At 47.5% G+C, this 26,269-nt stretch overlaps 1 protein-coding gene across 1 annotated transcript in view; it reads left to right on the forward strand.

Moving 5' to 3' along the window:
* Window positions 1-3,097: 3,097 nt before the first annotated feature.
* LOC147008094 (uncharacterized) overlaps window positions 3,098-26,269 on the forward strand; it is a 44,230-nt gene continuing 21,058 nt past the window's right edge. Inside the window, exons 1-5 of the mRNA XM_085865531.1 lie at window positions 3,098-3,887; window positions 3,963-4,025; window positions 12,266-12,382; window positions 12,572-12,634; window positions 16,397-18,096. Coding sequence (XP_085721657.1) covers window positions 3,800-3,887; window positions 3,963-4,025; window positions 12,266-12,382; window positions 12,572-12,634; window positions 16,397-18,096 — 2,031 coding nt within the window. The 5' untranslated portion in view covers window positions 3,098-3,799. The remainder of the gene's footprint in view (window positions 3,888-3,962; window positions 4,026-12,265; window positions 12,383-12,571; window positions 12,635-16,396; window positions 18,097-26,269) is intronic.

The raw sequence follows: 26,269 nt of genomic DNA on the forward strand, positions 1-26,269 counted from the left end.
ACGGTCGTTGCAGCTCCCGCCCGGTCGTCGGTGACGGTCTTTGCAGCTCCCGCCCGGTCGTCGGTGACGGTCTTTGCAGCTCCCGCCCGTCTTCGGTGACGGTCATTGCAGCTCCCGCCCGCTCGTCGGTGACGGTCATTGTAGCTCCCGCCCGGTCGTCGGTGACGGTCTTTGCAGCTCCCGCCCGGTCGTCCGTGATGGTCTTTGCAGCTCCCGCCCGGTCGTCGGTGACGGTCATTGTAGCTCCCGCCCGTCGAAAGTGACGGTCATTGCAGCTCCCGCCCGTCGTCGGTGACGGTCGTTGCAGCTCCCGCCCGGTCGTCGGTGACGGTCTTTGCAGCTCCCGCCCGGTCGTCGGTGACGGTCTTTGCAGCTCCCGCCCGTCGTCGGTGACGGTCATTGCAGCTCCCGCCCAGTCTTCGGTGACGGTCTTTGCAGCTCCCGCCCGGTCGTCGGTGACGGTCTTTGCAGCTCCCGCCCGGTCGTCGGTGACGGTCTTTGCAGCTCCCGCCAGGTCGTCGGTGACGGTCTTTGCAGCTCCCGCCCGTCGTCGGTGACGGTCATTGTAGCTCCCGCCCGGTCTTCGGTGACGGTCTTTGCAGCTCCCGCGCCGGTCGTCGGTGACGGTCATTGCAGCTCCCGCCCGCTCGTCGGTGATGGTCATTGCAGCTCCCGCCCGTCGTCGGAACAAGATCTTACAATTCCAACAATGTTTGCACACTCTCCACTGAATCCTGCACCACGACCTCACGCATTCTTGCTTGATCTGAAGGTCAGTCATCCTTGCAACTTCCTTTGCATTTCCACATCGACCTTGGCTGCTCGCTCGCTCCACACACCACACTCGAACCTCGTGCAGATCCCACCTTAATCCTCTTACGCTTGCAATCCACATGATACGCCTGTTGTATTCGACACACGTGCACGTGAAGCACCTCGAAACATTAATTCAATGCAAAGCATCTCACATTTCAATCATATTGGTTCTGCACATGATGAATAATTTTTGATGTTAATCCGTTACCGGCTCAGTATCATCTTTATTCATTCTCATTGGACAAGCTGTCTCAGCCTTCATCTGAGCTCGCTTGTTCTTCTTCTACTATTTGTTGTTTGTTGGTGTTGTCAGAGCTACGAGGCTCTGCGCAGGAGGTAAGCTCTCTCCAAGTACATTCCGTACATTTTGGTTCGTACATTTTCGAAAGGCCAGGTACATTTCGGCCACACCTGCCTTGAAGTCCAGCTTTGTTTTCCGGATGCCGGTGCAAGCACGTCGGACATGGTCAAGGATCGCAGCTGCCACATTCGATCCAAACCCGAACCAGGCAAAGGAGTGGGGACTCGGAGCTGCCAAGACCCCAGCAATTGGAGGTCCTGAAATGCTCAAATAAACCTGTAACATTTTTTAGCAACTGGTTTCCGAAACAAGATATTCATCATCCAAGATGGACAAAAATTCAACTTCTCATAGTTCAGGTAAACTCCGTTCGTTCGTATGTGCTGATGTGCCCTCTGCTGGCTTGGGTAGGAATCTGGAAGTTGGCCATGGTGCCGGCGACAGCTAACAGACTCTTCACGAAGGACACCGTGAGATCTTTAACGAACACCAAGGAATGCTGACAGACGGGATACCTGTTTAACGTCTATCCGAGGGATCGTACACACATTGACGAATCACCCTGTGTGCAAAACACCAGAATGACAGTTTCTGCCTGGGTTGGGATTCAAGCTCATGCGAGATGGCTAAGAGACGAGTGTGCATACCTATAAGCCGTGCTGAACAGGTAAACAAATCTGGGTTTGCTGGGGGTGGGGGGTGCAGCTGATGCAGTGCCCCCTGTGGATTGGAGGAATAATTTGAGTGTGCGAGCGACAACTGGCCACCTCCTTGGGAAAGGCACTGTGAGATCGTCCAAGGGTTGGTGCACAAACATGAACGTATGCCCTGCCTGCGAAACACCAGGATGGCAGTTTATCGCCGAGTCAAGATTCAAACTCATTCAAAGGGAAGTTTCACTCGAACCAAGTTTGCATTTCCTTGGTTAAAAACAAATAATCAAAATGACCTCCACCTTTCTCCCCTAGTCTTTCCATGAACCGGCTGACCACCCCGTCCCCTTCCCCTGACTGAATGAACTTAGAAAGGGATTTGTAATCTGTTCTCAAAGCCGGCAATAACTCGTGTGCTCTTCACAGAAGACACCACCTTCCATCCTCTCTTCAACCTCATTCCTCCCTCCAGGTCTTCAAGACGGCTGTTCACCAACATCTCAAGTTATCCCCCGTCCAAAACCATGATCTTTTCTCCACCCATTAAACCACCTGACACCCCTCTCCCAAAATGTTGTTTCTGTCTCCATGTTGTCCACCCTTTGCGCTCTCCCCTCCCCCTCATCGTGACCTGCATCCCTTGTTTGTCCGTCTCCGTCGACCTTCTCGCTCCGTCCTGCCGTTGGTTCCCTTTGTTGTGTTTGTCCTCATCTGTTTTGGGCCTGAACCCTTCCACGAGCCTCGACCGTGTACTGACGTCTTCAAAAGATAAAAAAAATTTCCTTCGAGAACGAATTTATTTGTGTTCCCGCCATTTTCTGCGACTGACGTAAGACTTCGTTTTTGGACCGATGACAGTGACAGGTTTTGTCTTTCTCCCTTCATCGATTACATTTGTCGCCATTAAATGCGTTGCGTCCGTCCATATCGGAGTGGTGACCCGTCCGTCCACATCGGAGTGGCGAACCACAAGATGAACCGAGATCTCTCCGGCGAAGATCCTGAACAATCAACAACCTTCGTCACCAATCTGTTGTTTCCTGGACAAACGAACGTGTCGAGTATTCCAGTCTTCCACACTGAGGAAAAATGAACATGATTCACACTGAGGTAAAATGTACATGATTCACACTGAGGAAATATGTACATGATTCACACTGAGGTAAAATGTACATGATTCACACTGAGGTAAAATGTACATGATTCACACTGAGGTAAAATGTACATGATTCACACTGAGGTAAAATGTACATGATTCACACTGAGGAAATATGTACATGATTCACACTGAGGTAAAATGTACATGATTCACACTGAGGTAAAATGTACATGATTCACACTGAGGTAAAATGTACATGATTCACACTGAGGAAATATGTTCATGATTCACACTGAGGTAAAAGCCACAACCAAAGTGTTTTACTGCGCATGCGCACGCTCCACCCCCTGGTGACGTCATTCTCCGAACACTCCAAGACACGTGAATGTTAAACGCTGTGCGGTGTATAAACACGATTGGGTTTGATTTCTATCTTGTAAATGTTTAACGTGTGGGACAGTGTTTCTCTCTCTGTCTCGCTGTGCAGTCACGCAGAGTGAGGATAGATTTATAATAAATATGAGATGCAGACTTGGCACATTCCAAAGCACTGTTTGAGGAAACCGGAAGTGATGTAAGAACGACGGTGTTGTTGCCACCTCCACTTAATATTATTGTAATTAATGTTGGCTTCTGAGTTTTAATATTAATATCATCATTATTTAGAATTTTAACGGTGTGGTAGTTTTCGCGAGTAACACGATCAATTGATGAGTTTTCCTGTTTCGTCGGTCACATGGCAGAGCGGCGCGAATCTGCCGTTGAGAAACCGTGATTCTATCGTGATCACGTGATTTGCTTTTTCCGGAATACTTCAGGCTCCCGACTCGTGTTCCTCACAGTCTCCTGGAGTCAGGACGATGCACATGAACCGAGGTCTCTCCGGCGAAGATCACAAACCGAACACCCTGGGATCCACGAGCGGCTTCGATGGAGGAAACACGGTCGATCCGGGAGGATGATCCCTCAAACCGCGGGTCCATGGTCGGTTCACCCGAGGATGAGGAGTCCGGACCCGGTACGTGACGTTCACTCCGTAACGAGATCTTGTGGTTCCTGAAAGTTTCCTTTTTAAGGATTGTTTGTGTTTCAGATCCTGTTGTGAAGGTGAAGCTCGAGTCCGAGTTCGTCGATGATTCGTTCCCTCCATTCGAAGGTTTGAACGACAAACTCATTCTTCATGTTATCAAAATATTACTAACTAGATATCTGGGATCACAACGCGAACACCCTGGGATCCACGAACGGCTTCAATGGAGGAAACACCGTCGGTCGTGTGGAAGTCTATGTATGAATCTCTCCTACCGTGGGGACACTGGATGATAATTTTTTGCCCCATGGATTTTATTGCAGACACAGATGCATTGAGAATCAGAAAAATCATGGTGCCAATTGTTGTTTTGCATTTTGGGGACATTTTGGTGGCTTTTAATGTGGCTCCCTAAAATACCATGATCGCTGTTTCGGTTGCAACAACCAGTTTCAAATATTGTTATAAAGCAAAGCATGCAGCATATCAAATTAAAGGTCTGGACATTTGTAACACAAATATATATATATATATATATATATATATATATATATATATATATATATATATATATATATATATATATATATATATATACTGATTTTTATTGTCCACAGGTATTTTATGCCAATTTCCCTGGCAATAACAACCATAACGGAGCAAATATCCAGACGCAATGTCTGTTCAATGTTCCAGTTCATTGTTTGTGTTTTCTTTCATTTGCCTGGCATGGTTCGGGCTTGAGAAATAGCAAGGCCGTTGGTGCTGTAAGTTGTCATTGGGACCGGAGTGGCTCTGGTAACTCTGCTCGGTTACGCCGGATCCGAGTCGGTACCTGCGACTCGGTTCGGACAGAGTCGGCCGAGGGTGTGATTTCCCCGGTAATTTGACGATGTGCGTACTTAGGTATATTGAAATTTGGCTATTGACCCTTCCCCACGCCGTCAGAGAATTGGCGATCACGGTCCTTTAAGTGGCCCGTAGACTCTGGAGTTTTCCGGGGTGACGACCTTTTAATTCCGGATGTTCGGTGGGAGACGGCTCGACTGCTGCACCTTGTGGTCGTTTATCGCCACCGAACCCCGGCCCACAACAGTATCACTGCCAGTGAAAGCGTGGAATCCAATGAGACCAGCAGCATGATTCGCATCAAGGGATTCATATATCGGTTGCAAATTCACCAAGCGTCTTCTCGTACCTGTGCCCAACTAGCATAGATACATCACCCAAGAGCGGCAGTTTTTGTCGAGCAAGAATTAACAAATCTGTATCAGGAGACATGATCTGTACACTTGAAGCAAGGTCGGATGAGTAGTGTGTCTGCTTTGGCACAAAGGACACCTGACGATCAGACTTATATGCAAACATTATAGTCTGTGCTATGTTCCGTGTTACTAGTTGAATGCTCTGCTCTCTCCGTGTTGACTCAAGTGTTAACATTGGCCCTGCGGATCCTGGGGATGAATGCCTCCAGCGATTTGGGAACTTGATTTTCATCTCACAGTGACCCTTGAAATTTCCACGGCTGCTTTAGAGCTTTAGTGATGTCCCTTCTTATTACCTTGGCATTTTCGAAGACTGCTTTCTTGTTGCTGCTTGCATTGCCAGCTGCCTCGTCCAGGTTGTCAATTGCGGCTCTTTTTGTTCTCGACGTGTACATCCGATCTGGTTCATTCATATGCATAGAGCAGCAGAACTCAACATTATCAATATTTTCTACAAGCTTACGCTTCAAACTTATCCTTGATATGTGCGTATCACTTGAACCATTGACTCTGAGGACATTTTGATAAGCTGCTTCCACTTCACCCATGTCCAGAATAGATCCTGATTTCTGCAGGCTGCTCATCAAGTGGAAGAATTCAATGTCTGCTGAAACCTTGGTTATTACTGCTTCGTCTCTGCTCTCTCCTGCTGTACCTGAGTTCGCTGAACTTGCTTCACCCAACAATACAGATGGTATTTGATATCAATCGCATGGGTATCATTTGGATCGATTGCAGCACTCAGATTTACTTTCCACTGCTGGTTATTTCTGTACTCAACAGCCTTTCGGAGCTGTTCCCTGGTGTTGAACTCACTGATCTGGTGGAGTGCTCCTTTCTCTGAAGATCCATTCGAGAAGAAGCAGTTGCTTTTTATTGTATTGTTTGGCACCAGATCGCATGTAATGTTCTGTTGACGATGGGTTCTCATGTGGTGGTGGTTGTGTTTTGAGGTTCCTCCTTTGTGGTCGTCCATCTTTCGTTGGTTGAGGTAATTCGCCTGCTTCCAGTGCAGCTTCATATCTGTTTTTCAGCCGCTCAATATGGATTTTGTGCGCTGCAATTTTATAGCATTCGAGATGCCATGCGACACCTTTCTGTGATAGTTCATTTTCCATCACATCACCAAGCGCTTCTTGGATGGATATGTACTTATTATCCCCAAAGAGCGACCGGGTATTCACACTCTCGATAAACAGCTGATATGATTCTGGTCTTGGGTGTTTTACGAGTTTTCCATGATGCTTTGCAAATGCAGCATATATTAAAACCTGCCAAAGATGTAGTGCAACTTGATGCTTTTGTGCTGGACCTGGAAGGACTTGGGGATGATTCATCCATAACGATAACTTGAGAACAGTTTATTTCAATGTCCACTCGACATAAGTTCATTCACCCACAAAGCTTGGAGGTTAATCTACAACTACATCCACGACATCAGTATTTTAGTCTGGACCCTTGACGACTTCTGCTATAATCATAGCTGACCTGAAAGGGAAAAAAATTTAACATACATTGTATGTACAATTGTAGCATGTCATAATGTTTAGAAAAATTATCTTGGTGACATTGCAGTAATTGATTTAATATCGGCTGCACAGCATCTGAAATTAACAATAATTCAGATAAGTCACGATGGTTATGTTCAACGTCATTATTGATATTATTATCATATTCTTGGCTGAATTCTGCTCAGTTTGATATATTGTTACGAATTTGGAAGCTTACTGCACACAACAGCCAGGTCCTATAGATCAGTTATATCAGTAAGTATGTGTTTCTAGTTAGGGTCCCATCCGGAATTCCTTTGGAATGGAATTCCATTCCAAATATGGTCGCAAAGCGTTTCGCTTCAGCTGCGCGCCAAATAAGGGTTTGCTTCGTCATTCGCCCAATGAGCGACAACCACACTAGAGTCGGGGCGGTACTTGGCAAGAAGGCGGAGCCGCGACATGCCGTCCACCCAATGGGAGCAGGCCACGGGAGCGGACGGGCCCCAAAAGAAAAGCGACAAAAGAAGAAGCAACGAATGATTGCGTCGCGTCTGCTCGAGTGTGCGTCCAGTCTGCTCGAGTGCGCGTCCGGTCTGCTCGAGTGCGCGTCCGGTCTGCTCGAGTGCGCGTCCGGTCTGCTCGAGTGCGCGTCCGGTCTGCTCGAGTGTGCGTCCGGTCTGCTCGGGTGCGCGTCCAGTCTGCTCGGGTGCGCGTCCAGTCTGCTGGAGTGCGCATTTCTGTCCGGGTCTGCGGCTGACTGCATCGCGCAGATCCGAAGCGTCTCGTCTGGCGCATTGCTGCGGGCGGTCGACCATCTCAACTCGGGAGTTCATCTCCTGTCGCCTGCCTGCGATACGGAGGAGCGTGGCAACGCCCGACGCAACCCTTTGTACCTGGTGCTTGGAGCGGCCTCGTGTCGCGGCTTCGAGTCTCGTTACCCCCAAGATCGTCGAGAACCACACGAGGTGGACAGGTCCAAGCTAGCTTTTCTTCTTCTTCCCTCCGAGCTGATGAGGTCGATCTCTTTCTGGGCATTTGTGCGTGCGTGTGTGTCCTTGGGCCCCGTCTATTAGTAACAACTGTGTAAGTGCTTTCTTTGCTCATTGTACATTGCATTTCTTATAGTCGTGATAATGTTGCGAATCTGGAAGCCATGAGCACACAACATTCAGGTCCTGTAGCTCAGTTATTTCGATAAGTGAATGTGGATAGATAGCTCCCCTTTCCCGAGTCTTATAGGTAATTAAATGTTCCTGCGCTGTGGAGTTATTTTGATAGTCAGGTTTTCCTTTCTTTTATTTTACACCACCAACGATAACTACACCACCAACGAAAACCCTCTGCTCCCGGCATTCTCCGCGCGCTCGCTGAAATGCGGATGTGTTCAGAATGCATTCGCGTACTGAATTCCATTCCCGAATATGGACACGAATCGAATCGCTTGGCTGCGCCCCAAGAAATGGGATGCGACAGCCCCCACCCAACGATGAGCGAACTGAATTCCATTCCCTAATATGGACATGAATCGGCTCGCTTGGGCACTCCAAGAAATGGGATGCGACAGCCCCCACCCAACGATGAGCGAACTGAATTCCATTCCCTAATATGGACATGAATCGGCTCGCTTGGGCACTCCAAGAAATGGGATGCGACAGCCCCCACCGACGGCGAACGAGTCACGCCCGAAGCGAGCCGCGCCAGAGATGGATAAGAACGGAATGGAGAGACAGAAATTGGTTTGGGTTCTTGGTCCTTGGTCCTTGGTTGGTGGATGTTCGGAGAGCACGGAAGGTGGTTGGTGGTTGTTCGGTTGTATCGACTCAGCGGATTGTGAAGGATCAGCGCCTTGTCTTCACCAGCGCGTGTTCTAGAACACGAAAGGATCCGCCGGAGCTGGGGAGGCTGATCGCTGCTCGCCGGTGTCTGGATTTGGCTCGCCTCTGGCTGGTGCCTGGTGCGAATCAGGTCGAAGACCACATGAGGTGGACAAGTCCGAGGCAGGTTCTGGTCTTCAGTTCGCCTCTCCATCCGAGCTGGAGGCCTTAATAAAGACTGCTTTGGGTCCGATTATTTTGTGTGCGTGTGTGTGTTTGTGGCACCAATCTGCTAAGTAATGAATTGTTAAGTGCCTTGCTGTACATACGTGTTTATCAACATTCGGATAACTCTGCCCTTACGTGCTCCCCTCATTTCCCTATTGTTAATAAATATCCCCATTTGTGAAATGTATCAGCTCGTTCGTGTCCTTTCCTCCGTTGGCTTAGCGTGCTGCGTGTTGGAAAATTAGCAAGGCCGTTGTGCCGCTGTGAAGGGACATTTGGACCGACAGAAGCTCGGTGGCCATCCGCTCGGGCCGCACACGGTTCGAGTACGCTCGCGTCTCGTTCTGTACGGGTGCCGTCGATGGTGTGAAGACTCGGTAAATCACCACGTGGATCTCTTGGTATTTTGAAAATTGGCAAATAACCAGTTACCACATGGAAGAAATCTTGACGCTTCACGGTCCGAAAAGGGACCTGTACTTTTCGGAGTTTTCCGAAAAGATACGATCTAAAGTCCGGGTGATCGGCGGAGCCGACTCAACTGCTCCACCTGGCGGTCATGCTCATCGCCGACGCCCGGCCCGTAACAATAACTCTGCTCTTTGTGTGCTTCCCTCCCCGATTATTGTAAAATAAATACCCCTATTTAGTACTGCAGCATAGCAAACCAATTGTTCGACTTTTCATAAAAGCACCAAAATTGGTACATCTGTTGACTAATGTATTCTGACCAATTCTGGATATGGAACCACTCGAGATTTTGTCTTGGTCAGCTTTGGCGGCCATTTTCCAAATGGCCGCCATTCTACTTTAACAGCATGGGCTGTCTGTCATGGTTATTCTCTTTGTAGGTTTCTCAGAGGTGATAAATACTCCATGTGATGTGCATTTACAAAGGAAAACAGTACAAATGTCATTTGTGTTGATTTATTATATTTCCAACCATTGTATTGGGGAAAAATGGTCATTTTTATGGGAAAATCCATTTTCGCACACAGCATCAGTGACAGGTTCAGAAGTATTTTGTTGTGGTGATAGTAGTGGTGGAAGTGGTGTTGTAATTGGTAATATTGGCTACATGTGGCCCATGCTGCAGAACATGACCACCGTCGGATTCAAGTTCGAACCGTAGACACCGACGTCGTCGTCTTGGCGGTGATGGTAGCCCAGGCACTACCATGCGTGGATGAACTCTGGATTGCCTTTGGGACGGGCAAGAACTACCGCTACATCCCTGCCCATGAAATAGCTGCCTCCCTCGGTCCACAGAAGGCACGTGCCCTCCTTGTCTTCCATGCCATGACCGGATGTGACGCGGTATCAGTATTCGTGGGGCATGGGAAGAAATCTGCTTGGGCCACATGGAACTCGTTTCCAGAACTGACAGATTCTCTTGTGACCCTGACCACCACGCCAGTCAACATCCAGGATGACACAATGCACTGCATTGAAAGGTTTGTGGTGCTCCTCTATGACCGCACCAGTCCATTTTAGGACGTCAACGAGGCCAGAAAGAAACTCTTCGCCAAGAAAGAAACTTTGGAACAGCATGTGAAGAGATCAGTCTTCCAGGGTAGCTATGTCTGGGGGCAGATCTTGATCCCTCAACCCGTGCTTCCATCACCAACAAGCTGGGGCTGGCGGCAAACAGAGGATGTGTCCTATGAACCGCTCTGGACCACACTCCCTGAGGCTTCAAAAAGCTGCTTCGAGCTGGTGTCGTGCGGCTGCAAAAAAGGCTGTAGAAACCGCTGCAAATGCAAGAAGGCTAATCTGCAATGCACTGGACTGTGTGCTTGTGAAGGAGAATGCCAGGAGACAGACGCAGCAGACACAGACTGAGATATCGGCCTCGCTTTGAATGTGCAAATGCAAAGTCGCATTGCTTGTGAAAGTGTTGACTTCTTGATCCAGAGCCAGTACACTTCAGCTCAGAAACTCGTATTGTACTAGACTGATGTATACGTGTACCATGTGTCCTGGTAGAATGGTAGTTGACAGTTAACCGTAGCCGTTTCAAAGAGAAGTGTGCAATAATTTGACAACATTTTCTGAGTTTTTAGGGTGGCGGCTTGGGATCCGAGGGTCCTGAGTTCAAGCCTCGTTGCCCGCTGAATTAATTCACCAGGGGGTTGATTCAGCCTTCGATCCTTCCGAGGTCGGCAAAATGAGTACCAGCTTGCTGGAATGACCGAGTCATTCAAGTATCCTGCGTCAGAGTGGCGACCTGTCCAGGATTGTGCCCAATAGCCAAGGAGACTGCTTCGGCAGCATCAACGCTCTGTACAGAGTATGGTCCCAATGGACTATTTTCTGAGTTTGTCATTATCACGATTATCAGTTCCCTTTTCAAAATAGAGTAAAGTATGTAATCTATAATGCAATTTTTGTTGATTCCAAACCCATTGAATGTGATGAATATCATTTGACTCTTGTTCTCCAGGCCATAATGGGTACTTTTCAGCGAAAAGTTTCAGGAGAGCAGCAGCAATTTACAAATCAAATAATGGCTTTTTTACCGAAAATACTGGCTCATAATATTTGAATACGCCTTTTCATGGTCAATTTACTGAATTTTACACTTTCCTTATGTCGACCACCAATACAATAAGAAAATAAGCGCAGATAGCCAATTTCGCTGAAGTGGAATGGCGGCTGTTTTGGAAAATGGTCGCCGAAGCTGACCAAGGCACAATCTCGGGTGGCTCCATATCGAGAATTGTTTGGAATACATTATTCTGCATGTGTACCAATTTTGGTGCTTTTATGCAAATTTGAACAATTGATCTGAAATATCAGACTACGCTGCAGGACTAATTGTTGAATGTACCAGTTCGTTTCTGTGCTTCTTTCATTGGCTTAGCAGGGTGCGTGTTGGGAAATTGGGAAACGGTAAATTGTGTATTTGGACCAACGGGTCTTGGTAACCATCCGCTCGGGTTACGCACGGTTCGAGCACGGTAACGGCTCATCCCGCTCGAGCTCCGTCGAGGGTGTGAATTCCCCCGTAGCTTTGCCGCGTGGGTTTAGAGGTATATTGAAGTTTGGCAATTAACCCTATCCCACGCGGTCGAATTATTGGCGATTCACGGTCCTGTTAGGGACCCGTGCCTTTCGGAGTTCTCCGAGAAGCACGATCTAGATTCCGGGTGTTCGGTGGAGCCGACTCTACTGCTCCACCTAGCGGCCCCACAACAATATTACATGCCCAGGTTTAAACCAGAAACAAAAAAGTTGGTAAATTGTTCTCATTGAAAAAAGTGCGATTCAGGGGTAGTTCACGTATCGGCTTGAAAATAATACTTGAAATGCTCAAAAAAATTGGCACCATGATTTTTCTGACTCAGAATTTATAAGAATGAAAAAATATGTGGTGCCGAAAATTATCATCTGGTGCCCACGGAATTACATAGGGCTCTGCACTGAATGTCCGGAAGGTTCTCCCTCTCCCTCCATGGTCGGTTCACCCGAGGATAAGGAGTCCGGACCCGGTACGTGACGTTCACTCCGTACCGAGATCTTGTGGTTCTTGAAAGTGTCGTTTTAACGGATTGTTCGTGTTTCAGATTGTGTTGTGAAGGTGAAGGTCGAGTCCGAGTTCCTCGATGATTCGTTCCCTCCATATGAAGGTTTGAACCACAAGCTCATTCCCTCCACCACGGATCACGATATCTTCACGTTAGGTGAAGGATCACGATATCTCAAAAAGTTGTGGACGGATTCGGATGAATCTTGGTGGACACGTTGGTTGGGTTCGTGTCGGAAATACTTGTCGTTGTTAATTGAATAACCTTGTTGTCCTTTTTGAATGAATGTGGTTGTTAAACTGTTAAACGAACCTGACACGCTTGCTTTTGTCCCTTTTTTTCCAGATCTTATTGTGAAAATGAAGATCAAATCTGAGTTTGTGGATGAATCACCCTCTCAAGACAAAGGTCTGAACCTCAACGACATTGTCGTCGTACCATTTACAGACAACGATGAATGTACATTATAGGGAGGTTGTTCTCCAGAGAGACGTTGTACTTGCCTTCATGCCGTGTAGATACTCGAACCCCAAGCTCGTTAAGAAACCAAATTTGTTTTGATCGTCGAGATGTTCACGGAGAACTTGCACGTGCGCCGACAGGTGTGTTGGAATCGATCCGTCACCAACATGCGCTCCCATCCATGAAAATACCGAGGGATGTCTGTTTGTTGAAGTTATTTTTGTACACGTAGTCGAGGCTCGTGGAACAGCTCGTACGAGTTCATTGAACGGAACAGAACACAACAGAACAAAAGGAACTGCAGAGAGAGGGGGAAACGCCAACAGCAGAGCTGAAGGCCAAGACAGAGGGCGGTGGACAAAAAATTTGTCTGAGGAGGAATTGGGTGGACAAGATGGATACAGATGAAAACTCTCAGGAAGGAAACTTGAAATTTGGAAGGAGGACGGGAAGGGGGTTAACGAGGGTATAAAAGATCATGGTTTTGGATGAGGGATGATTTGAGATGGTGGGGAACAGCTGTCTTCAAAACATGGAGGGAAGAAGGAGATTGAAGAGAATGTGGAAGTTGGTTACACAGGCAGGGAAAAAAGAGGAACAAATGAGTGGAGGTGAGCAGCAATCCTGGATGTAGGCAGTTCCACCAGAAGGTCGGGACAGATTAGATCTGTGACTTGCGACAGGTACCATGTAAACCTGTAATAACCTGTTTCATGGTCGGGTTGTCGGCGACAAAACCGTCTCCCCCACCAGGTTTTCTGGTAAGAGCTCCCTGAAAATATCAGCTGTTCTTCCTCCTCTCCAATCAGTTCTTCTGACCACATGCTTGTCAAAGTGGACATCTCTCTGGCTGTTATCAGGGAACCACCTCAGCACCGTCGAGTCTGGCGTTTCACTCAGGCTGACTGGCTGGGTCTTCAAGCAGCCATCAAACTTCTCGACTGGTCTCCCATCGCTACTTTCTCCAACATCAACTCATCCTGGGAATTCTTTCAAAGAAACATGCTCTCTCTCTCTCTCTCTCTCTCTCTCTCTCTCTCTCTCTCTCTCTCTCTCTCTCTCTCTCTCTCTCTCTCTCTCTCTCTCTCTCTCTCTCTCTCTCTCTCTCTCTCTCTCTCTCTCTCTCTCTCTCTCTCTCTCTCTCTCTCTCTCTCTCTCTCTCTCTCTCTCTCTCTCTCTCTCTCTCTCTATCTCTCTCTCTCTCTCTCTCTTTCTCTCTCTCTCTCTCTCTCTCTCTCTCTCTCACTCTCTCGCTCTCTCTCACACATGCACAGATTTATCATCTCTCCTCTTCAGTTGTCCTACCCTTCCACCCACCCATGGTTTACTGAAGCTTGTGGCGAGGCTGTTGTCCAGAAACAACTTGCCTTTTCCTCAGGGAAAGGAAACCCAACTGAGGGTAATCTCAGTTCCTCACATAAAGCTCGGAAAAAGTGTGTATCTACCCTCAGGAGAGCCAGAAAACAACATCGTTCTCAGCTCAAGTCTGAACTCTCAAACCTCTCTCCCTCTTCCAAATCCTGGTGGCATCTAATCAAATCTGTTTCTGGTGCATGTTCTCCCTCCATCCCCTCCCTTACCTCAAATGGCCGCACTGTTGATACCGCACGTGAAAAGGCTGAATGCCTAAACTCCGTGTTTGCATCTAAATCTTGTGTCTGAAACACATCGCTTTCTGTACCCACCTTACCCAGTCACACCTCACTGTCCCTGGAATCTGTGTCCTTTTCTTCAGACAAAGTGGAACTTCGACGTCAAAACCTCGACACAAATTCTCCAACCGGTCCAGACGGCATCGGCCCACGTGTCCTAAAAACCTGCTCTTCTGCTCTTGCTCACCTCTCTGTTCTAACCACCCTCTCATTTGCTCAAGATCATCTGCCGTCTGCTTGGAAATCAGCAAACATTACTGCCCTGCATAAAAAAGGTGCAAAAACATACCTCCAACGACAGACCAATCAGTCTTCTCCCAATCATCAGTCAGGTTATGGAATCCATCATCGCTTCAGACATTAAATCCTTCCTCTTCTCCAATGGCTTGATTTCCGATCATCAATTTGGTTTCAGACCAGGTCACTAGCCTGGATATGCTGCTTCTGCTCTCCCAACAATGGATCGAGGTCCTCAATGCAGGACATGAAATCAGAGCCATATCCCTGGACATATCACGTGATTTCGATACCGTCTGGCACCCTGCCCGACTCACCAAACTCTCTTCCTTTGGTATCCAAGGCCATCTCCACTCATGGCTCGCAGACATCCTCTCCTGTCGCAGTCACCTTGTGGCCCGAAATGGAGTTCTTTCATCCCCTCTTCCTGCCCAGGCTGGAGTTCATCAAGGTAACGTTCTGGGCCCTGTTCTTTTTCTGGTTTTCTTCAGTGATCTCTCCGACTCTCTGGAAAATCCTCGTTATCTTTTTGCTGATGACTCCACCCTCTGCCGTGCCATCTGTTGCCCTCAGACCAGCAAGCAGCAGCTTCTTTGCTCACTGCAGATCTGGGTAAAATCACAAACCGGTCCAACAGGTGGAACATGTCTTTCAATCCTGATATATCTCACACTCTCATGATGTCTCTCCAAAAAGACCGTTTGGAACCCCCCGTCCCCCAACCTCCCATCTCCTTTCTGAACAATCCTCTGGAAGAAGTCCTTTCATTCATTCTTCTGGGTCTCACGATCTGCCATGACCTTTCCTGAGAAAGCCACATTATCAACCTCGCCTCCAAAGCCAGTCACGGACCTTCACTCTTTCATTCCTCTTTTTTCCCGCCGTTGGAATAAACTCCCATATTCTCTTGAATCCCACTTTTCCCTCCAGGCTTTCAAAACAGCTGTTCACCACCACCTATCGTCCCCCATCCAAATCCTCGATCTTTTCTACCCCTGTCAATCCACCCCAAACCCACCTCCTTCAAATTCCCTGCTTTCCTTCCTGAAAGTCCCTGTAGTGTCCATCTTGTATATCACGTGTTCCCCACCCGCATCCCTCTCCCTTCCGCAGATCTCCTCATCTCTCTGTTCCCCAATGTTTTGTCCTTGCATCTCCCACCACGCTTGGCGCATGCCGCCCTTGCTGTGCGTTGTGTGTTCGCTCTCATACGAGCCTCGAGCCTCGTCAACGGAACTAGAAAAAATAAAAAGACCGTCTCCCCCACCAGGTTTCCTGGTGAGGAGGGTGTATGATATGGACACCCAGCAGAATTAAAAATAAAACCTGCCAAAGGGTGGAGGAGTTCCTTGTGAGCCAACGGCCATCGACATCTCATGCCCAACTCTCTGCCGACGTCCTCCTGCAGTTGGGTTACTTTTTTGGGAGGTTTGTGGCAGGATTTACACTCCGGCCACCGTAAAACCCTTCATTCCGCAAAACCCACAAATGCAATGAAATGGAGAGTTCCTCATCTGCTGCTGTCCTTCACAGGGCAGCTCGCAAGATAACGTGATTGGGGAAAGCCTTTGGGAACCCCATTCCTTGATGATAGGAGGAAAAGCACGGGTGTGTGTGTTTGGTTATCTCTCTCTCTCCCTCTCTCTCTTTCCTTGTCTTTCTCACTCTCATTTTCCTCTCTCTCCTTCTTCTTTCTCTCGTCTCCTCTCTCTTCCCATCGCTCAAATTTATGATCCAATTGGAGTACATTGTGTTTTCTGTGTTTAATGTTTCATTCTAAAAGGGATTTATTAATCCTCTTTGTGAATTGCCATTGCAGAGAAACAAATGAAAAAGGATTCTTGTTCCAAGTGTTCCCCGTTGGACGACACTGAAGTTTCCTTCAATCAGCACGTGACACGGACTCTTGGTCAGGACGATGATCAACTTACTGGTGTGTCCAACAACAACAACAAGAACAGTTCTCTAAACATCCTGAAAGAGAACGTCCAAGGAAGTGAGAAACCACACAGGTGTTCTGTGTGTTTGAAAGAATTGAATCATTCATCACATTTCTATCAACATCAAAAAATACATTCAGGTGTGAAACCCTACAAGTGTTCAACGTGCAGTAAGGCCTTTACTCGATCATCACATTTATATCAACATCAAAATATACATTCAGGTGTGAAACCCTACAAGTGTTCAACGTGCAGTAAGGCCTTTACTCGATCATCAAATTTATATAAACATCAAATAATACATTCAGGTGTGAAACCCTACAAGTGTTCAACGTGCAGTAAGGCCTTTACTCGATCATCAAATTTATATCAACATCAAAAAATACATACAGGTGTGAAACCCCACAAGTGTTCAACGTGCAGTAAGGCCTTTACTCAATCATCAAGTTTATATAAACATCAAAAAATACATACAGGTGTGAAACCCCACAAGTGTTCAACGTGCAGTGAGGCCTTTACTCGATCATCACATTTATATCAACATCAAAATATACATTCAGGTGTGAAACCCTACAAGTGTTCAACGTGCAGTAAGGCCTTTACTCGATCATCACATTTATATCAACATCAAAATATACATTCAGGTGTGAAACCCCACAAGTGTTCAACGTGCAGTAAGGCCTTTACTCGTTCATCAAGTTTATATCAACATCAAAAAATACATTCAGGTGTGAAACCCTACAAGTGTTCAACATGCAGTAAGGCCTTTACTCAATCATCAAGTTTATATAAACATCAAAAAATACATTCAGGTGTGAAACCCTACAAGTGTTCAACGTGCAGTAAGGCCTTTACTCGATCATCAAATTTATATAAACATCAAAAAATACATTCAGGTGTGAAACCCTACAAGTGTTCAACGTGCAGTAAGGCCTTTACTCGATCATCACATTTATATCAACATCAAAATATACATTCAGGTGTGAAACCCCACAAGTGTTCAACGTGCAGTAAGGCCTTTACTCGATCATCAAATTTATATAAACATCAAAAAATACATTCAGGTGTGAAACCCCACAAGTGTTCAACGTGCAGTAAGGCCTTTACTCAATCATCAAGTTTATATAAACATCAAAAAATACATTCAGGTGTGAAACCCCACAAGTGTTCAACGTGCAGTAAGGCCTTTACTCGATCATCACATTTATATCAACATCAAAAAATACATTCAGGTGTGAAACCCTACAAGTGTTCAACGTGCAGTAAGGCCTTTACTCGATCATCACATTTATATCAACATCAAAAAATACATTCAGGTGTGAAGTCCTACAAATGTTCAACATGCAGTAAGGCCTTTACTCATTCATCAAGTTTATATAAACATCAAAAAATACATTCAGGTGTGAAGTCCTACAAATGTTCAACGTGCAGTAAGGCCTTTACTCAATCATCAACTTTATATCAACATCAAAAAATACATTCAGGTGTGAAACCCTACAAGTGTTCAACGTGCAGTAAGACCTTTACTCAATCATCAAGTTTATATCAACATCAAAAAACACATTCAGGTGTGAAACCCTAGGCCTTGACTCAGTTCTCAAGTTTAAAGAAACATCAAAGAATCCAGATGAAAGATAAACCGTACAAGTGATCTGAGTTAAACGGGGCACTGTAAGCAAACATTGAACTCCTGTACAAATAATAAAGGACAACATTCCTGAGGGAGTTGTGAGTACCAGTGACTTTGGCCTAAATAATGATGATTTGATGTTTAATGATCAAAATCTCACCGGAAACCTCGAATTGTGAAAACATGATGCCAAAGGTAGAGAAATGAAACACTTGGACTCGACACATGTTCCAAATGCACGTTGTTTTGTAAAACAAGTTAATTTTGTTTTCATTCATTTTGTTTTGTTTATTAAACTGTTTTTTAATTCATTCATGATTCTTGTGATTGATAAATGATTCTTGTATGGAAGCACGAGTCGCCCAAGTTTGAAGTGGTTCCTCTGCACCAACCTGTGTTCCATTGGTGGGTATCTTTCTATTTCTAGACCAAGCAACCAACCTAACACATGTGTCACAACACAACCCAACCTCTGTCACAAAGTGTGGAAATCTCAAACCCGAGCATGAACTCGTGGAATTGAACTTGCATCAGTCGGTGTAGGAACAATGCATTAATGTCGATGGTAAAAGGAGAGAACTCATAATGTCTGACTGGATGGAATACTTTACTCGTGAGAGACGTGAGAATCCTACCGGGATAAAAACTATTATAAAGAAGCTTAGAAGTCTTTTCCAGACTATTTCTGAGCGTAAGAGGAATAAAAATCCAATATTATATTGTAACAGCCGTAAACCGGCACAGGAGCCCGGTTCGAGTTCCGCGGGCCGTGTCAAAATGACCACAACCGCCAGCTAAGTCCACAGCCTCAAGCAAGTTCCCGAACTTGTTTGTAACGTTCCAATACTTGTTGGTATATGCCGATAGGTGCTCGCAATCTTCCTTATCTGGCCGAGCAATCGCGAGCGCTCTGAGCTGGATTGAGCCAGCTCATCAAATGACACCAAAATCACAACAACGAGCACAATCCAACCCCAAGACCAGTTCATTTTATTTAACAACAAGCAAATACCACTCGTCGCTTAATTGACGGGATTACTGAGAGAGGTGGAAAAAAGAGGGGTTGGGGACAGAGGGAAAGAGAGAGCAGGGAGGGGAGCGAGGAAGGGTGGGGGAACAAGGACAGAGGGAGGGAAAGTGAAGGGGGAGGCAGTGAGAGGAAGTGAAGGCAGATGTGCAGTGGAGTTTTAATTACGATTCAACTCTCATCATAATCCTTCTGCATGGAAAAACACTGAAGATGGAAACAAAATAATGTCTGAAATCCATTTTCTGCAAGTTATACTATAAATCCCGCCCAGAGACAGACACGTTCGGACACAAACACCACCCAGACGCGTCTGGAGCCAAGATGTTCTGAGTCAAACTTCTCGGACATGTCCGGAAATGAACTCCCGTCCAGAGACAAAGACTGCCTGAACACGTCAGGAGCCAATCTGTATGGAGACAAACACCACCCGAACGCGTCCAGAGACAAACACCGACCAGAAACAAACATCGCCCTGACATGTCCTTTTTACCAACACCGACCCGAACGCGCCCAGAGACAAACACCCCCCAAAAACAAACATCGCCCCGACATGTCCTTTGACAAACACCGACCCGACACATCCGGAGATAAACACTGCTCCAATGCGTCTGGAGATAAACTCCCGTCCAGACATAAACACTGCCCAACACTTTAGGGTACAAACACTGCCTGAACACGCCTGGAGACAAACACCACCCGAACACATCCAGAGACAAACACCGCCCATAAACAAACTGCCCCGCCCAGTCCGATGACAAACACCAACCCGACACATCTGGAGATAAACACCGCTACGATGCATCTGGAGATAAACTCTCGTCCAGACAACAACACTGCCCGGCACGTTCAGAGACAAATTTTTGGCCCGATCTCTCAAGGGTGAAGAATCAGTTAAAAATTAAATAATTATTATATTCAGATCGAGATTCGGATCTTCACCAAAATTGGATCAATTATTCGTCGTGGCTCTCCCAACCTGTCCACCAAGTTTCGTGTGAATCCATCCATTACCTTTTATTTTGAGATATTGTGCGAAATATCATTTTTGGCCCGATCTCTCAACGGTGAGGAATCACTTTAAAAATTCTCAGATTCAGATCTGGATTCGGATCTTCACCAAAGTTTAGCGTTGCCGTCCTTGGCCGGTCACCTACATACAAAAAAAAATATTCAAAAAAATTGTTTGAAAACTGTGGCGAAATATCGTGTGACAAACAAACAGACAAGCCGGTAGGCGGACATGGGAAGTCGACTACCCAATAGAACCTGGCGCGATGGGCCCGCTCGATGGGGAATGACCTGAGGATTAAGTACAAGAAAATTCATGATTCTCACTTCAAGGTTGATGCTGCAGATTGTTTTTTTCGTTAAAATACCCCCACATTTAGAGGTTTTTCGGCCGTTGCTAGGCAACGGGGGGGGTCCATAGCAGCGGTTCTTTCTCACACATAACGAGGACATACCATGAACCTACCATACCATTTTCATGTATATCTGACTCATAATCTCTGAGATATAATGAACTTCGTTTTTTTATCGTTTTCGACCAACATTCATTCAGTCTGAACGGAACGACTGGGAAACACACATTTACTGTGTGAGTGAAAGATTACCTCGACACCTCTCATCCATGTCAGCCTCCGCCACGGTTATATCACAATGAGCTGATTCGTCACATGATCACGGATTGTTTAACCCCAACATAGGGCCGTTCAAAAAACCACGAAACGCTCTTATTTTTTCATAATTTACGTCAGCAAGCACAACAGGACCGACCACGTGACCACATAACATGACCAAGGGGGACGAACCCGGATGTACAATGCATGTCCAATAACTTACCAAGTTTTAATGCACAAATTTAATTTACCAGATCACGCAAGAAACAGACGCAGAGAGAGAGAGAGAGAGAGAGAGAGAGAGAGAGAGAGAGAGAGAGAGGGAGAGAGAGAGAGCAGACAATCGATCTGATCAAGGACGATGATAAACAACATGGGGAAAAGTAATAATTTTGTTTTCAACTCTGAACATCAGTGTGTTGGACCGGTAGAGGATTAACATGAGGCAGGATAAAGTTAGCCACACACTCGATTGTTCACAGTTTGTCTTATTTCATAAATATATAAAATATATATATAATGTTTAACAATCTAAAAACCCACCAAAGTTCCCCTGAACAAAACTCCTCTCATTTGTCCTTCCTGTCCAACCACGAACGTACACATAACTGGACAGTGGTTTGGCCAATGGAGGAAAATACAAACTTGGAGTGACATTTTATAACCCCCTCCCCCTCTCTCCCCGAACGGCCGAAAAACCTGGTAGATCGGACTAGAAACGTTTTATCTAGAAACGATAAATGAACTGGTAGATCGGACAGCAGCAGCACAGGCATGCTGGGCCAAACGACCTTCTGTGTCCAAATTCTCCTCCACGAGCCTCGATCTTACACACCAAATAAATAAATGTGTTTTTATGGTTCGAACCGGACAAATAATCATTAAACAAACTCTCATTGAGTTCTCCCGTTCCTCCCACTTGGACCGTCCATCCCACCTGATCACGAGGTATAAATCTCTGTCCACACAAACAAACTCCCATTGAGTTCTCCGGTTCCTCCTCTTATATCTTAGTGAACCTTATATCTTATTCATTAAATATGATGTCAACAGTGCTGACAGTTATAGTTCTTTTCTCCATTTTTTTTTTTTTTTTTTGGGGGAGGGGGGTTGGAAATGACTTAAAACAAGTATAAATGCAAAAAATATATTTCTCTATTTTTTGGGAGGGGTTGGAAACCATTCAGGTTCTGTGGGTGAGATATCTCTGTAAGTACATGTGTAGTTAGCCCCAAACCCGTTGTTTAGAGGGAATAAATGTCATTCATTCGGGCTGCGACCCTTTAAGATAGCCGTTTTTCTGTTCTATCTTTATCTTGAACCAACCACGTCTCAACCGCCATCACACAACAACCACCAACCGCAACGCTGCTTCACAACAACAACAACGCCAACAGGCACGACCTTTACCTTCACAACTCGCTCTCGCAAACATCGCATCACCACCATTCCAAGCGTCGCCATGGCCATAAACCACCACAATAAACCCTCCACCACGTTCACCTCTCCTCCTGCCGCCATTCCCGCACCGCTTGTGGGCACCGATCCTGGACTCGTACAGGGCGCGCGCCGAGCAGCGGGTGCAAAAAGCGGCCTTTCCGGGGAAGTCGGATCAGGAATGATTCACGCCCACTTCCGATCCGTCCAATCATTAAGCGCGGGGTGATTTGGCCCCGCCTCCAGGCGCGTCGAGTAGAATCGATATATGCAAATTCGAGGATCAGGAGAGGTTCACGGCCACTTTTCCTCCGTCCAATGGGCGAGCGTGGCTCCGCCCCCGAGCCCATCCTGATCCGGAAATTTGCATATGGTTTCTCCTGCACCACCATAAAGCACCGAGCGCGGGGCAAATTCAGTCAGAGTTTCTGTTTTGGGCTCGAGTTGGAGAGGTGTGGCGGCGGTGAAGTGTGGCAGCAGCAGTCAAGACGGGTCTGGAGGAGAGTCGGTCTGTCGGGGTTCGGAGTCTGTCGGGGAGCTGCAGAGAGGGGAAGCCGGGAACGCGGTCGAGGGCGCAGTGGAGTCGCTCGTCGCGGGACCCAAGCAAGCCAGCTATCCTCTTTCCCCAGAGCATCAACAACCCCCCCCTGTTTCCCCCCGCGCTGAGATAGTGCGAAAAGGGGGCCCGTTCCCACCCCATTCCAAGCAGTGCCAACGAAACCTGCGGAGGAGCGTGGAGTCGGGGCACCGCCGCCATTTTGCGGCTCATCACAAGACGGGTAGGCTCCACGCGGTCTCGGCCCCAGGCCCGTCTGCCCCCTGGTCGTAGAGGGTGGCCCCCTTTTCTTTTGCTTTTGAGTATATGTGTTGTCGGCGCCGTCTGTAAAGTAAAACTGTGTAAATGTTGCCGTGTGCTCGCGTAGTCGGAAGTAGATCTGCATTGTGTTTCTTTTGTTGCAATTGCTTTTGGTGCATAATTGTTGTGTTTCTTTTACATTTGCTTTTGGTGCATAATTGTTGTAATTGCATATGTGTGCTTTCCGTTTGCCGCGAAATAAATGTGAATTATGTTGAACTGTTTTTCCCGTTTCGCTTCGTCTTTTCTTTAATTGAATCTCCATCTTACTTCACGTAAAGGGTTGGTCGTGGGCTAAATACGCACAATAATTAATCGGAACCGTCGAGGTTGACGATAACACCGATAGGTTATCCCGGTAGTACAGAACGGGTCGCTTAAAGTGGCCCGTGTCCGAAGTCGACCTGCGGCGAGGTGCGATCGCCCGGTCTACCCTCCGTGTGGGTACTTAGGTAGGTCGAATTTGGCGAGCAACCCTATCCCACGCGGGGGGCCGATTGGCACGATCGTGGTGAGGCCGAAAGACCCACCCGTGACTAGTTCTCAGCGTTAGTCCGAGAGGGTCACGACGGGATTGTCCGTCCGGTGGGCGACGTGCCGCGATTCGAGTTACGTGGCCGCTCGCACGCCGGCGGGCGCGAATCCGCAACAATATATATATATATATATATATATATATATATATATATATATATATATATATATATATATATATATATATATATATATATATATATATATATATATATATTGTTGCGGTCTTCGCGCCCGCCGGCGTGCGAACGGCCACGTAACTCGAATCGCGGCACGTCGCCCACCGGACGGACAATCCAGTCGTGGCCCTCTCGGACTAACGCCGGGAACCAGTCACGGGTGGACCTTCGGTCTCACCGCGATCGAGCCAATCAGCCCCCGCGTGGGATAGGGTTGCTCGCCATCGAACTACCTAAGTACCCACGCGGAGGGTAGACCGGGCGATCGCACCTCGCCGCAGGTCGACTTCGACACGGGCCACTTGCGACCCGTTCCGTACTATCAGAATAACCGAGCGGTGTTATCGTCGACCTCGGCAGTTCGATTAATTATCGGGCGTACTCAGCCCACTACCAACCCTTTACGTGAAGCAAGATGGGGTTCAATGGGGAAAAAGACGAAGCGAAGCGAAACAGTTCAACAATAAAGCACATTTATTCGCGGCACACGGGAAGCACACAAATACAATTCCACCAAATGCACACAAAAAAGAAAACACAATTCCATTTACACAAAAGCAAACATAAAAGTGAAAACACAGTGCAGAGCTAATACCGACTACCGAGCACACGGCAACACTTACACAATTCTACTTCACAGACGGCGCCGACAACACATACCCAAAACCAAGGAAAAGAAATACCCTCAAGAATGAGGTAGGCCTGGGGCCGAGACCTGGTCGGGCCTACCCGTCTGGTGATGAGACGCGGAGCGGCGATGGCCCCGCAACCCGCGGGCCTCGTGGACAGTGCCTGGCAGGGGGTGGGAACGGGGCCCCCTTGGTCGCACTATCTCAGCGCGGGGGAAACAGGAGGGGGGTTGCTGATGCTCGGGGCATAGAGGATCTTTATTATATGCGACGAGCGTCTCCACCTCGGCCAGGTCGCGCTGTCGGCCTCCCAGGGGTGCAGCTCCCTGCACGACGCGAGCACCCCTCGTCCGCCCTCGCCGCCTCTCCACAGCTCGTCCCCTCCGTTCCGACTTTTAACGCACACGACGAGCAGCTCCACCGCCCGCGAAGTCTTGACTCTCTGTTCCGACTCCTTCGCCTCGTTCCGACCTTTACTACTCCTTCTCTCGTTCCCTCTTGCGACTCTCCGACCCCTCGTTCTCGTTCTGCTGACTCTTTCACTTCTTGCGACTCCTTCGTTCCGACTTTTACCACTCCTTTGACTGACGAACACCGTCCTTTTATCCCCCCGTAACTTCGCCTTTTACCCCCTCCCTTTGACCTTTCACCTCGCTCCCCATTGGCCCGAGAAAAAGTGGGCGTGAAGGCTTTTTGATCCACAAATTTGCATATATCGATCGCCCTGTGGCGGGGCCAATTCGCCCTCGCTCACCGATTGGACGGCAAAAAGTGGGCGTGTGTCGTTTTCGATCCGTTTTTGAAGCAGAAAATCCGTGATTTTGTACACGCTGTTCAACGTGCGCCCTACACGAGTCCAGCATCGGTGCCCATGAGTGGCGCGAGATGACGGTGATGCGATGGTGGCGAGTTGTGACGGTAAAGGTCGTGGCGGTTGTGGTGAAGCGGCGTTGTGGTTGGTGGTTGTTGTTGTGGTTGTGATGGCGGGTGGTCCAAAATAAAGATAGTGAAAGAAAAACGGCTATCCTGAAGAGTCGCAGCACGTATAAATGACATGTATTCCCACTAGACAACGGGTTTGGGCCTAACTACACATGCACTTACCGAGATACCTCACCTAAGGGACCTGAATGGTGGTTTGCGAATCTGGTAACCACAACACTATATATATATATATATATAGTCGCCGCAGGTCGACTTCGGACACGGGCCACTTTAAGCGACCCGTTCCGTACTATCGGGATAACCGAGCGGTGTTATCGTCGGCCTCGACGGTTCCGATTAATTCTCGGGCGTATTTAGCCCACTACCAACCCTTTACGTGAAGTAAGATGGAGATTCAATGAAAGAAAAGACGAAGCGAAACGGGAAAAACAGTTCAACATATAGCACATTTAATCCGCGGCAAACGAATAGCACACATATACAATTATACACCAAAAGCAAATGTAAAAGAAGAAACACCACAATAATGCACAAAAAGCAAATGTAAAAGAGAAAAACACACTGCAGATCTACTAGCGACTACTGAGCACACGGCAACACTTATAGAGTTTTACTTCACAGACGGCGCCGACAACACATATACTCAAAGCAAAAGAAAAAGGGACCACCCTCCACTATGAGGGGGGCAGACGGGCCTGGGGCCGAGACCGCGTCGAGCCTACCCGTCTGGTGATGAGCCGCAAAATGGCGGTGGCGCCCCGACTCCGCGAGCCTCGCTGGCACTGCCTGGAAATGGGGTGGGAACGGGGCCCCCTTCTCACACTATCTCAGCGCGGGGGGAAACAGGAGGGGGTTGTTGATGCTCGGGGGAATGAGGATATCTCGCTGGCTCG

The sequence above is a fragment of the Eptatretus burgeri genome, chromosome 21, assembly GCF_056783735.1.
Source record: "Eptatretus burgeri isolate ZD-2024b chromosome 21, Ebu_testis_v1, whole genome shotgun sequence".
Taxonomy (NCBI): Eukaryota; Metazoa; Chordata; class Myxini; order Myxiniformes; family Myxinidae; genus Eptatretus; species Eptatretus burgeri.